Here is a 14,621-nt window from a genome sequence, read left to right as displayed (position 1 = left end):
TCACCATGGAAAGCCAAACTTTCTGTGCATGCAAACCTGCTGATTAGAAGGTCTTGTATTGCATTTTCAACCAGCAATTATCAGGAAATAACACAGATCACATTTCTTCACACTGTTACAGTCTTAGTTTCATCAGCTGTTATGATATTTAAACACAGGAAAACGTCATTTTGACTGCACTGGGCCTTTAAACTATAACTGGATCAAATGTGTTATGTGTTATATTGAATCAGTATATTCAGTTCGTTGTGGTTTCCATCTTTTGGAGATGGCAGTTTAGAATCCTCTGTTATTTAATGTGCTTAGTCAGATGTATGAACTTCGGGTGACTCCAGATTAACTCTCTATTCAGGCTATGATGGATGCAAATTGGATGTCTCTGCAGGAAGATGCAGTATGGTGGAATCCAAGGCTACTGTCTATATCCCAAATGGAACCCTATTCCCTATATAGTGCACTATTTTTGACCAGGGCCACTAGACCCCTGGTCAAAAGTAGTGCACTTTATAGGGAATAGGGTGCCATTTGGGATGCATACACTAACTGACACAATCAGACGTTTGGCTTTCAGACCTAGCTTAATGGATCTAGGAGAAGAGAAAGAGAGAGTCTATCCTCATAGATATCCAGATGTTTATGATTATTTAGAGTAAGGAATGGGAAATCTATCTGTCTACGTTGAAGGAGTTTGACTTAACAAGCTCACAAAATATTAGGCAAGCGAGATCGAAGAGTTATCATTTCACAACAGCCATTCCAACTGACGTTTTTTAAAATAAAATGTTCAGTATTTTAATGAGGCTTGACATTTACTATCAGTGTTTAGCAAAATGGCAGCGTTCCAAAAGCAACAACTTTAAAAATGAATGCAGGAAGCAGACATTTGGACAGTTTCTTATTTCAAAGAAATCATAATTCTCTAACTGGGATAGCTGACTAGGTGCATAAATGAGTGACTTTATTTTCATTGGTTTAAAACCATAAAGCTTTGTTTTTTATAATCCCATCTCTTCCAATGGTGTTGTTTTTGTATCACAGATGAGCACCATGTGGTGGTAGCACAGCAATTTTACTGACCAAACCGTTGCCACAAATGCACAATAAGCGTTGAGCCATCTATCAAAATAGATTTTCTGCACAATAGACTGACAGCTAGCCAAGTGCTGCTGGTATGTAGCTAACCAGATCATAGTGATTCAGCTGGATTTAAACATGGACTGCAGCAAATTGCCTCCCACTCTGAAGTGCCATTGTTATGAAACAGGCTTTTTGATGGTGGAGATGAACATTTGGGTGTTTTCATGTGCTGAGTGACCCATATTGTGTTTTCTGACTTCCTTGTTTTGGTTCTGAGCTGTCCAATTAGCACTCACCTCTGGTCCTGTTGACCCAGGTGGTCCCAGTGGCCCCTCATCGCCCTGGAAAACAATATGGAGACAGAGGGTCAAGGCAGGGACAAAAGCATAATGCATAAAATGCATAAATGCATAAAAAACACTTTGTATTTTCTCTGGCCTATGTGGCAATGCCAGATTTCTGTCTTATCTCATACATACATTCTACATACATAGCCAAAGTAAGACTAAATCTTGACATGTTTAGTAAATACAGAACACTAAAGACAATCCCACCTCTAGTCCAGCTGTTCCTCTAGGCCCTGGTAATCCTCTGTTCCCTGGCTTCCCCTGAGGAGAATGATACAGAATGTTAGATTGCATAAGGAACCCATGTTGCTATCCATGATGCACCACTGGCAGTAAAACAGGACTGGTCCCCAGCAGTCACCACAGTCCCCAGAAAAGGCCTCAAAGGTCCATGCGCCTTGTCTTTGCCACCCACCGTTCTTTGTATTCACTAAAAACCAACTGAACCTCTCAGACCACTTCTCAACACTTGCTCATAGAAGTGCTTGATCCAGCCGACTACACCAAATGAGGATGTTAAAACCTCTTAAAGCTAGGGGGCAGAATTGTCACTTTTGGATAAATAGCGTGACCAATTTCAACTTCCTGCTACTCATGCCAAGAATATAAGATATGCATATTATTCATATATTTGGATAGAAAACACTCTGAAGTTTCTAAAACTGTTTGAATCATGTCTGTGAGTATAACAGAACTTATGTAGCAGGCAAAACCCTGAGGAATAACTGTTGAGATTTTTTATTTTTTTCCCCCTCTCTGTTCCCTATATTGTCTTTGCCATTGGATATTTAATAGGAACCTATTTTCAGTTCCTACCGCTTCCACTTTATGTCGCCAGTCTTTGGAATATGATTGAGGTTATTCCTTTGTGTTATGAAGAAATAGGCCAACTCGGAACTGGGGACACTTTGTGAGTTGCGCAAGACGTGAAAAGCAGTGCTGGTTTCTTTTCTTTCCTGTATTGAATACAGATTGCCCCATCTACAATTTGATTGATTATTAACATTTAAAAATACCTAACGTTGAATTACAAAAGTAATTTGGTAACTATTACAAAATATTTTGGAAAAGTTTATAGGCAACTTTTGAAATATTTTGTAGTGACGTTAAGTTTTTGTAAGCTGTTTTTTTGTTGTTGATCAAACGCGCTTTATAAATGGACATTTTCGATATATATGGACGGAATTAATCGAACAAAAGGACCAATTGTGATGTTTATGGGACATATTGGAGTGCCAACAAAAGAAGCTCGTCAAAGGTAATGCATATTTTATATTTTATTTCAGCGTTTTGTGTAGTGCCTGCTATGCTAGCTCCTTTGTTTACTGCTGGTGCAGATGGTGCAGGCTATCAGATAATAGCTTCTTATGCTTTAGCCGAAAAGCATTTTTAAAATCTGACATGTTGGCTGGATTCACAACGAGTGTAGCTTTAATTGAGTATCTTACATGTGTGATTTAATGAAAGTTTGAATTTTATAGCATTTTATTTGAATCTGGCACTCTGCATTTCCCCCAGCAATTGGCCAGTTGAGACGCTAGCGTCTCCCCTATCCAAAAGAGGTTTTTAAGTACACAACCAATGTTTTAAAACAAATGGTGTCGTTCTTACCGACCGCATTGCCATGAACTGTGTGAAGATGGAATCATCGCACCATTGGATATAAGACAATGGTACACTACTAGCTACGCAGAAAGATAGTGCCAGTATACATACCTTTGGGCCTTCAGGGCCGTTGTGACCTGGTGGGCCGATGTCTCCTGGGAAACCCTGTGGACAACCAGAGAACAGGTTGAATATAATCCATTACTCACCTCGTACTAGACAAAGATTTTTTAATTAACGAGATGGACACAAAGGATTTACTTCAGACACCGACAAGGCCCAAATCCCCATCATTCGCATGAAGAAGAGACTGAGATATAGGAGTTATAGGTCGGGGTGCCTTGTAAGAATCCGAAGGCGAGTGGGTAACCTGCTTCTACCATCAGTCATATTAGCCAACGTGCAATCATTGGATAATAAACTGCATGAACTCCGATCAAGACTTTCCTACCAACGGAACATTAAAAACTGTAATATCTTATGTTTCACCGAGTCGTGGCTGAACGACAACATGGATAACATACAGCTGGCTGGGTTTTCCGTGCATCGGCAAGATAGAACAGCTGCCTCCAGTAAGACAAGGGGTGGTGGTTTGTGTCTATTTGTCAATAACAGCTGGTGTACAAAATCAAATATTAATGAAGTCTCGAGGTTTTGCTCGCCTGAGGTAGAGTATCTCATGATATGCTGTAGGCCACACTATTTACCAAGAGAGTTTTCATGTATATTTTTTGTAGCTGTCTATTTACCACCACAAACCGATGCTGGCACTAAGACAGCACTCAACGAGCTGTATAAGGTCATAAGCAAAAAATAAAATGCTAATCTAGAGGCGGTGCTACTAGTGGCCGGAGACTTTAATGCAGGGAAACTTAAATCAGTTTACCCTAATTTGTACCAGCATGTTACATGTGCAACCAGAGGAAAAATAATCTCTAGATCACCTTTACTCCACACACAGAGATGCGTACAAAGCTCTCCCTCACCTTCCATTTGGCAAATCTGACCATAACTATATCCTCCTGATTCATGCTTACTAACTAAAACTAAAGCAGGAAGTACCAGTGACTCGCTCAATACGGAAGTGGTCAGATGACGCAGATGCTAAGCTACAGGATTGTTTTGCTAGCACAGACTGGAATATGTTCTGGGATTGTTCCGATGGCATTGAGGAGAACACCACATCACTCACTGGCTTCATCAATAAGTGCATCGATGACATCATCCCCACAGTGAGCGTACGTACATACCCCAACCAGAAGCCATGGATTACAGGCAATATCTGCACGGAGCTGAAGGGCAGAGCTTCCGCTTTCAAGGAGCAGGACTCTAACCCAGAAGCTTATAAGAAATCCCGCTATGCCCTCCGACAAACAATTTGCAGTGATTAATGAACGCTAGTCAGATGTGGCAGGGCTTGCAAACTATTACAGACTACAAAGCCTGAGCTGCCCAGTGACAAGCCTACCAGACAAGCTACAGTGGCAAGTAAAAGTATGTGAACTCTTGGAATTACCTGCATTTCTGCAAATATTTGACATAAAATTTGATCTGATCTTCATCTAAGTCACAACAACAGACAAACACAGTGTGCTTAAACTAATAACGCACAAATTATTGTATTTTTGTTGTCTATATTGAATACATCATTTAAACAATCACAGTATGGGTTGGAAAAATTATGTGAACCCCCTAGTCTAATGACTTCTCCAAAAGCTAACTGGAGTCAGGAGTCAACTAACCTGGAGTCGAATCAATGACACGAGATTGGAGATTTTGGTTAGAGCTGCCCTGCCCCATAAAAAAACTCACAAAATTTGAGTTTGCAATTCACACGAAGCATTGCCTGATGTGAACCATGCCTCGAACAAAAGAGATCTCAGAAGACCTAAGATTAAGAATTGTTGCCCTTGCATAAAGCAGGAAAGGGTTACAAAAGTATCTCTAAATGTCAGTCCATGGTAAATCAAATTGTCTATAAATGGAGAAATTCCAGCACTGTTGCTACTCTCCCTAGGAGTGGCCGTCCTGCAAAGATGACAGCAAGAGCACAGCGCAGAATGCTCAATGAGGTTAAGAAGAATCCTAGAGTGTCAGCTAAAGACTTACAGAAATCTCTGGAAGATGCTAACATCTCTGTTACCGAGTCTACAAAACATAAAACACTAAACAAGAATGGTGTTCATGGGAGGACACCATGGAAGAAGCCACTGCTGTCCAAAAAAAACATTGTTGCACGTCTGAAGTTCGCAAAAGAGCACATGGATGTTCCAGCGCTACTGGCAAAATATTCTGTGGACAGATTAAACTAAAGTGGTGGTGTTTGGAAGAAACATACAGCACTATGTGTGGAGAGAAAAAAAGGCAAACCACACCAACATCACAAACCTCATCCCAACTGTAAAGTATGGTGGAGGGAGCATCATGGTTTGGGGCTGCCTTGCTGCCTTAGGGCCTGGACAGCTTGCTATCATCGATGGAAAAGGAATTCCCAAGTTTATCAAGACATTTTGCAGAAGAATGTAAGACTGTCTGTCTGCTAATTGAAGCTCAACAGAAGTTAGGTGATGCAACAGGACAACAGCCCAAAAGACAGAAGTAAATCAACAACAGAATGGCTTGAGTAGAATAAAATACGCCTTCTGGAGTGGCCCAGTCAGTCCTGACCTCAACCCGACTGAGATGCTGTGGCATGACCTCGAGAGTGGTTCACACCAGACCTCCCAATAATATTGTGGAACTGAAACAGTTTTGTGAAGAGGAATGGTCCAAAATCCCTACTGACCGTTGTGCAGGTCTGATCCGCAAATACAGAAAACGTTTGGCTGAGGTTCTTGCTGCCAAAGGAGGGTCAACATTTTATTAAATACAAGGGTTCACATACTTTTTCCAACCTGCACTGTGAATGTTTACACAGTGTGTTGAATAAAGACATGAAAATGTATTGTTTGTGTGTTTAAGCAGACTGTGTTTGTCTACTGTTGTGACTTAGATGAAGATCAGATAAAATGTTATGACCAATTTATGCAGAATTCCAGGTAATTCTCAAGGGTTCACATAATTTTTCTTCCCAATGTAAATTCCTTCTATGGTTGCTTCGAGGCAAGCAACACTGAAGCATGCTTGAGAGCATCAGCTGTTCCGGACGACTGTGTGATCATGCTCTGCGTAGTCAATGTGATTAAGACATTTAAACAGGTCAAAATTCACAACGCCGCAGGGCCAAACGGATTACCAGGACATGTACTCCAGGACATGACCAACTGGCAAGTGTCTTCACTGACATTTTAAACCAGTCTGAGTCTGAGTCTGTAATGCCAACATGTTTCAAGCAGTCACTGTGCCCAAGAACACCAATTTGCATAGCGGTCCAACATATCCACAGATGACGCAATCTCTATTGCACTCCACTCTGCCCTTTCCCACCTGGACAAAAGGAACACCTATGTGAGAATGCTATTCATTGACTACAGCTCAGCGTTCAACACCATAGTGCCCTCAAAGCTCATCACTAAGCTAAAGACTCTGGGACTAAATGCCTCCCTGTGCAACTAGATCTTGGTCTTCCTGACGTGCCACCTCCAGGTGGTAAGGGTAGGTAACAACACAGTTGCCACATTGATCCTCAACACGGGGGCCCCTCAGGGGTGCGTGCTCAGTCCCCTCCTGCACTCCCTGTTCACCCATGACTGCATGGCCAAGCACAACTTCAACACCATCATTAAGTTTGCCATCGACACAACAATGGGAGGCCTGATCACCGACAACGATGAGAAAGACTGTAAGGAGGAGGTCAGGCCAGGATAACAACCTCTCCCTCAATGTGATCAAGACAAAGGAGATGATTGTGGACTACAGAAAAAGGAGGACCGAGCACGCCCCCATTCTCATCCACAGGGCTGTAGTGGATGAGCAGGTTGAGAGCTTCAAGTTCCTTGATGTCCACATCACCAACAAACTAGAATGGTCCAAACAAACCAAGACAGTTGTGAAGAGGGCACGACAACGCCTATTCCCCCTCAGGAGACTGAAAAAATTTGGCATGGGTCCTCAGATCCTCCAAAACTTCTACATCTGAGAGCATCCTGATAGTTTGCATCACCGCCTGGTACGGCAACTGCTCGGCCTCTGACCGCAAGGCACTACAGATGGTAGTGCGTACATTCCAGTACATCACTATGGCCAAGCATCCAGCCATCCAGGACCTCTATACAGGCGGTGCCAGAGGAAGGCCCTAAAAATTGCCAAAGATTCTTGCCACCCTAATTATAGACTGTTCTATCTGCTACCACACAGGAAGCGGTACCGGTGTGCCAAGTCTAGGTCCAAAAGGCTTCTTAACAGCTTCTACCTGAAATCCATAAGACTCCTGAACAGCTAACCAAATACCACCACCCCATTTTTACACTGGTGCTCCTCTTTGTTTATTACCTACTTATGGTCACTTTACCTCTACATATGTACATATTAACTCGACTAACCTGTTTCTCTGTACCGGTACTCCCTGTATATAGCCTCATTATGTTTTTTTATTTTTTTAAATTGTTGCTCTTTAATTATTTGCTCTTTAATTATTGGTCATTTTTTTATTGTTTACTTCAGTTTATTTAGTAAATACTTTCTTAACACCTATTTTTTTCTTAACTGCCTAGTTGGTTTAGGGCTTGTGGGTAAGCATTTCACTGTAAGGTCTATCTATACCTGCTGTATTTGGGGCATGTGAGAAATCACTTTTGATTTGATATAAGTCATGTGTAATCTTTCCACCCACACACAGATCCTTACCTCTTGGCCAGGAGGGCCAGGTATACCATCAGGTCCTTGGTCACCGGTCACCCCCTAGGGGAGAGATTTCAAAAGTGATAACCTAGTAGTATACTTTACATAGTCCCAGGTACACAGATAGGTCTCTATTTAATGTTATTAAAAGTTAAATGACGACATTATAATGAAAACATTGTAACTTGAAGAGTTTTCACAATGTACCTGATGTTTGCATAATGTACGTTGTGTGGAAAATGTCCAGATCAAAGATAATGTTTTTGTAAAGATTAAATGTGAAGTTGGTTGTCTAAATTGGATCTGAGTAAAATATAGACCTTGCTTCGTAACTAGTTACGCCCAGAGAACTTGCACTAAAGGCGGATACGCCCATTTCTGACCCTAGGGTATAAAACATGTGAGTTAAGAATAAATATTATGACTAGGTGACCACGAGCTGCAGCCAAGGTTCGATTAGTTGTAACCCCAAAACGCAACACGAGGTTGAAGGCGACAAAGGAACCTTTTAACAATCTATGCTAGGGATGAGTAGTTGTGTCTAAGAGGGTGAATTCAAGCAGGACCCCCCGGTTATTCTCTCCAAGGAATCATGTGTCTACATTGCTTTCATTCCCACACTGGAACCACCTATATGGCTGATTAGCCATCATCAGAAGACCCCTCTTTCAGAACAAGGGAGCGAAACAAGACCACTAAGAGAAAGGACACTACCATTGTGTGGACAATCAGAGTTACACCCGGTAACAACAGAAGTGTCAACATCAGTAATCAATAGCCTACACTGTGTGTATGTATATTTTATTTATCATTTTAGCTTGTTAGTAAATAAATAATCTTCTCAATTGTTGTGGTACGGACATATTTAGTTGGACTCAGGTTTGTGCAGATTCCCAGATTATGCGACATTCAGAATGAGACTGTAGAGGAAATTAATTAATTAGCAACTGTTGTAAAATCGATATTCTGATATTCGTTGAGTTAATTTGGGAAATAGAATCTCAATAAAGCCAAACTTTCCCATGGTGCCCCAGGTTACTGAGTTAATAATTACCTGATTCATTTAATCATGTAATTATGAACAGTTAATCATTCGATGAACAGCAGTCGTCACATTAATCAATCCAACGCCACGACAGGTTAATGGACTCACCTGTTGCCCTGGTTTCCCTTGAACACCTAGCAACCCAGGTGAACCCTGGATACCCTGTAAAACAATGAGAGCACTTCTGTGAAAAGAAGTTATCCACAGTTAAAACCCAGACACAAAGACTCAGACGACAAACATCAGCACCATCTGTCAGGTGGTAGCGGAGTGAAATACCTTGTCACCTTGGAATCCATTCTCTCCTTGCTCCCCTGGAAGACCAACTTCACCCTGAAGAATGAGAGGTTAGAAGGTTAAGAATACACTAACAAATGTACACTATAAATCCTCATCTCTATTGATGAGTACTATAGCCAGCTGTGGGCATGAGGCAGATCCAGTATGCCCAGTAGGCAGCTCTAGGGATGTCATCTGGTGACCTGTCGAGTGCAGATCTGCCATTGTTATACACGTGCTGTGCTCAGCAAATATGTGCATTTTTACTAAGAAAAGCACACATTTCTCAGTAGCTTATACATATATGTGATACATGGAGCACATAGCAAGCCCAAGCTCTAAATTTGCAATGATTGATGATGAGTATCATCTTGTAGGCTTCGGAAAGTCCTTAAACTGTTCCTGAATCAGATTTCTAGAGATGTCTGTAGTTTTACCACATGTAACCTCCTCCCCAGAGAGCCAGCTAGTGGACGAGACTATTTGGCATGCATAACTTGATCTGATGGTTTATTTACGTACAGTAGGCTAATAATGAGGTATTCAGATCACCTTATCACCTTTCAGTCCTGGTTCTCCTGGATTTCCTGGTACCCCCTGAAATTGAACCAATCACTGATGAGCAAACAGGCCTGGTGTTGGGCCGAGAGAAACCCCTCTTGAGATTATGACACCTCCTGCATTGTATTACATTTACAACATTTTGTAACAGCATGTACAGTAGACATGAGTAAAGCAGTAGGTCAGTTACCTTGAGTCCACATGGTCCTGGCAAACCCATCATCCCTAAAGGACCCATGTCTCCCTGCCACCAACAACACACAGAACACACACTTAGAACACTGTAGACGGAAATGCAGACCTACAGCTGTAGGACAATTATGTCATGCACATTCCTAACATATGTATACAGTAGTTAAGTTGAATGATAGAGCAAGAGTATATGGCAAAATTTGGGACTTATATTTATCTGTTTATCATCAACAAGACAAATTATAAACTGGGTGGTTCGAGCCTTGCAATGCTGACAGTCGTGGTATATCAGACCGTATACCACGGGTATGACACAACAGTCATTTTTACTGGTCTAATTACATTGGTAACCAGTTTATAATAGCAATAAGGCATCCCTGGGGTTTGTGTTATATGGCCAATATACCATGGCTGGGGTCTGTATCCAAGCAGTCCGCATTGCGTCGTGCAAATGAACAGCCCTTAGCTGTGGTATATTGGCCATATATCACACCCCCTCAGGCCTTATTGCTTAATTATAAACATCATCCCCAAACCAATCAGTGTCCTAGAGAGTGCAGTGGAGCAGAGAGTGACGGTGCACAATTAGAAAAAAAGTGCTATCTAGAAGCACAGAGAGTTTTACATGGAACCACGAAATGTTCTACCTGGAACCAAAAAAGGGTTCTACCTGGAACCAAAAAGGTTCTACCTGTAAAGAAAAAAGGGTTCTCCTATGGGGACAGCCGAAGAACCCTTTTAGGTTTTGGATAGCACCTTTTTTTCTAAGAGTGTGCACCTTCACTCTCTGCTCCACTGCACTCTCTAGGACACTCTGCATGTAGAACAGAGGGTTCTACATGGAACTCAAAAGGTTCTACCTGTAAAGAAAAAAGGGTTCTCCTATGGGGACAGTTTTGGAACACTTTAATTCTAAGAGTGCACATGTCACATGGCTTTTTATACTCACAATGAGCCCGGGCACTCCATTAGGACCAGGGGCTCCCAGCTCGCCCTGAGAGAGAGAGAGAGAGAGAGAGAGAGAGAGAGAGAGAGAATTTCTCTCTAAGGTTATAAGCTCTATTCTAAACAAACACAGGCAGAAGAGAGGCACAGTGTTCCTTACGCTTCTGGTAGAAGGAAGGGGATAGACCCTAGCTCTCAGAATGTGTGTTTTGGTGTGTGTTGTCCCCCCTTTTTGTGTAATCTCCAGCTCCCATCTCGCGGGTCAGGGCAGGCTGATGAAAGGGGGGCTGGCGCGACACACAGAGAAGGGCTTGTTGTCCCCGGTAACTACCCCACTGCTACGTGTCATGCCCACATCCTCTCCAGGTAGAGCGAGAGAGAGACAGATACTTGATCTGTGAACTGAAATAAAAAGAAAGCTGAGCAAGCTTGGAAAGAGCTAGTAAAGAAATCAGCAATAGAAAATCTAATTGGAGATTATATACCATACAGATGTCTGCTCTCTTAAAGGCAAAGGAAAAATGTTAAAAGTAAAGTAAGGAGAGAATCACCCGAGACCTTGGTGGCAGACTTCTCAATACTATAGGGGAAGAAAACCTCAATAAATCTCTTATTTCATACTGAGAGCCCCTCAGCCTGGCACCCTGTTGTGCACGAAATACCCAAAACATTGAAAAGATAACAATTAATGAGGACAAATTAATGAGGACAAACTGCCCCTGTCTCACCGTTAACGTTAATCATATCGGCACCATCATGGTCCAGGGAAAACAGCCTGAGGAAATTCCAGGAAGACTTATAGTCCCTAAGAGAAGAAGCAAAGGAGCAAGCAGCCTCTCCACAGATCACAATCCAGGAGAAGACAACCCCTCCAAGCCCTGACAGCAGACTCGTCTCTCTAAGACTCTCCTCCGACATCAAATCATTCAGAAAGTCTATCTGTTCTAGAAAGAGACTTTTCTGAGTTCAGGGAGAAATCATTGACCTGCCAGAGCAGAAGAAGCCAAGAGCCCGACAGAGGAAGACACCAGCCTGGTGACTCAGGGGAAACAGCAGCCCAGTGACATCAGGGAGCACTGGAGGAGGACAACCAGGCCCTCAGGATGTAAGTGCGTCGCCTGAGAGAGATGCTGGCTACCACTGTCGATCACAGCCACCTGCAAGACCTGCAGAGAGAGCTAGAGGAGCTGGAGGAAGAGGTCGTCAGGCACCAGCCCGGCCACACTGCCAGGAAAGAGTCATCAAGCTCTGGTGCCCCACCACATACACTGCCATGGAGTTGCTCTCAGAGGAGAGTCTGAAAGAGGCAGAACACATCCATATTTACTCCAGGACAAACAACGTGACAGCATGCAAGGACAACCTAGACAGAGCTCTGAGCCAAGTGGCTACCAAAGATTTTGCTTCAGCCAGAATCATCCGTGAGTCATCGACACCATCAACACAGAGCACCATCAACACAGAGGTATCACAGGCCTGTTCCCCTCTGACAAAGGTGCATCTGGTGCATCACTAGGACATTCAACCTCATCACTTCTATGACCATGTGCACATCAGCAAGAACAGAGTCAGGCTCTTCGCAAAAGCCCTGAAAGACACTGCTGGGAACAGGTCCCCAGAGCCAAATAAGAGACCTGTTGGCTGTAATCTGCTTTAAGATACGAAATACTGAACTAAAAACATACATCCACTACAGATGACATCCAGAGTAAAGTACTAATGTATGCATATGACATGTAGCCGAGATAATAATGAGAAAATACCGTTTTTTTTATTGTTTAATTATTAAATGTTTTCACCTAAATATTATTTTATCCCCATAACATGTTATAACACATGATAACACCCACAATGATAACACATTGGTTCACATATTAAGCATTTCACTGTTAAACACATAAAGGAGCATTTGAAATATAGCATCCTTAAGCAGCTATAACGTTCAGGGTTTGTGCTCTTCAAACTTTGGTGTGAAAAGCACAGACCCAGACTTTGTAGGTACTGTAAAGTTTCCTGTTTCAGCATGACAATGCCCCCGTGCACAAGGCGAGGTCCATACAGAAATGGTTTGTCGAGATCGGTGTGGAAGAACTTGACTGGCATGCACAGAGCCCTGACCTCAACCCGATCTAACACCTTTGAATTGGAACACCGAGATTATTAGCGAGCTGTACACATACTTATGGTCATGTAGTGTATATACCCTCCACAACTTTGTCCCAAAAAATGTCCACCAAACTCACAAAGGAAAAGCATTTGCCTGTTTTATAGATTTTCAAAAAGCCTTTGATTCCATATGGCATGAAGGTATGTTCTTATAACTAATTTAAAGTGGTTTAGGAGGCAAGGTATATGATATTATTGATGTGATCTATAAGGAAAACCAATGTTGTATAAAGTTGTCAAGAAAATAAAACTATTCTTTGGTCAGGACAGAGGAGTTAGACAAGGTTGCAATATTAGTCAAACTGTATTCAATATTTATATAAATGAACTGACTACGATATTAGAACAATCTACATCTCTGGGACACCCTCAAATTAAAGTTGATTTTATATGCTGATTTATATGCTGACAAAATGATTACAAAATATATTTTCCCACAATTATATTACTCCTGTCTGAACAGACATAAATAAAACCATTAAAAATACTACACCAGCGAACATTATTTACTGTAGCCACAGAGGATCAATAGCTTCTACAATATTGCTGTGGTTTAAGTTATATTACAAGCACTTACAGTCGTGAAGGCAGCAATTTGGGCAGTAAGCGTGACAAATATCTACTGAACAAAAAATATAAACGCAACATGCAACAATTTCAAAGATTTTACTGAGTTACAGTTCATATAAGGAAATCAGTCAATTGAAATACGGTAAATTCATTTTTTATTTTTATTTTTTAATTTTTTAGGCCCTAATCTATGGATTTCACATGACTGGGAATACAGATATGCATCTGTTGGCCACAGATACCTTAAAAAAATGTAGGCCGTGGATTTAAAAAAACAGTCAGTATCTGGTGTGACCACCATTTGCCTCATGCAATGCGACACATTTCCTTCGAATAACGTTGATTGTGGCCTGTGGAATGTTGTCCCACTCCTCTTCAATGGCTGTGCAAAGTTGCTGGATATTGGTGGGAACTGAAACACGCCATCGTACACATCAATCCATTGAGCAAACATGCTCAATGGGTGACATGTCTGGTGAGTATGCAGGCCATGGAAGAACTGGGACATTTTCAACTTCCAGGAACTCTGTACAGACCATTGCGACATGGGGCTGTGCATTATCATTCTGAAACATGAGGTGATGGCGGCGGATGAATGGCACAACAATGGGACTCAGGATCTCGTCACGGTATCTCTGTGCATTCAAATTGCCATTGATAGGGCAGAACTTGGGAGATTCCCCCTAGCAATGCAAATTGAGAAAAGAGCTACCAAATTCTGGTGACCCTAAGCAACTGGCCCAAAAGCACCAGCTATTCGACCACAAATAACAAATTTAAAAGAAATACACATTTCTAATCAAAATACATACACTAATCATTGGCAAAACAAAAGAAGGAGAAAGACTGTGTAAGCACTGTGGGTTGGGTGAAGTACAGAATGAGCGGCACTTTCTAGTCCACTGCCCAACATTTAATTAAAGAGTTGCAGGATTTAGGAGAAAATCTGCATTTTGTTAAAAGAAAATGTAGAGACAGTAGATCTTGCTGCAGATTATGTCCAGTTCTGACATAATATAAGAGAGACAATAGTTTCAGTCATGTCATACACATGA

At 41.8% G+C, this 14,621-nt stretch overlaps 1 protein-coding gene across 1 annotated transcript in view; it reads right to left on the bottom strand.

Moving 5' to 3' along the window:
• LOC112249531 (collagen alpha-1(XXVII) chain B) overlaps positions 1 to 14,621 on the bottom strand; it is a 137,780-nt gene that overhangs the window by 42,597 nt on the left and 80,562 nt on the right. Inside the window, exons 14-22 of the mRNA XM_042320760.1 lie at positions 10,835 to 10,879; positions 9,884 to 9,937; positions 9,685 to 9,729; positions 9,133 to 9,186; positions 8,962 to 9,015; positions 7,815 to 7,868; positions 3,141 to 3,194; positions 1,632 to 1,685; positions 1,374 to 1,418 (exon numbers count right to left, since the gene is read on the bottom strand). Coding sequence (XP_042176694.1) covers positions 1,374 to 1,418; positions 1,632 to 1,685; positions 3,141 to 3,194; positions 7,815 to 7,868; positions 8,962 to 9,015; positions 9,133 to 9,186; positions 9,685 to 9,729; positions 9,884 to 9,937; positions 10,835 to 10,879 — 459 coding nt within the window. The remainder of the gene's footprint in view (positions 1 to 1,373; positions 1,419 to 1,631; positions 1,686 to 3,140; positions 3,195 to 7,814; positions 7,869 to 8,961; positions 9,016 to 9,132; positions 9,187 to 9,684; positions 9,730 to 9,883; positions 9,938 to 10,834; positions 10,880 to 14,621) is intronic.

The sequence above is a fragment of the Oncorhynchus tshawytscha genome, linkage group LG04 (genome assembly GCF_018296145.1).
Source record: "Oncorhynchus tshawytscha isolate Ot180627B linkage group LG04, Otsh_v2.0, whole genome shotgun sequence".
NCBI lineage: Eukaryota > Metazoa > Chordata > Actinopteri > Salmoniformes > Salmonidae > Oncorhynchus > Oncorhynchus tshawytscha.
Note: the sequence above shows the minus strand (reverse complement) of the source record. Positions and strands in the feature narration are given on the sequence as shown.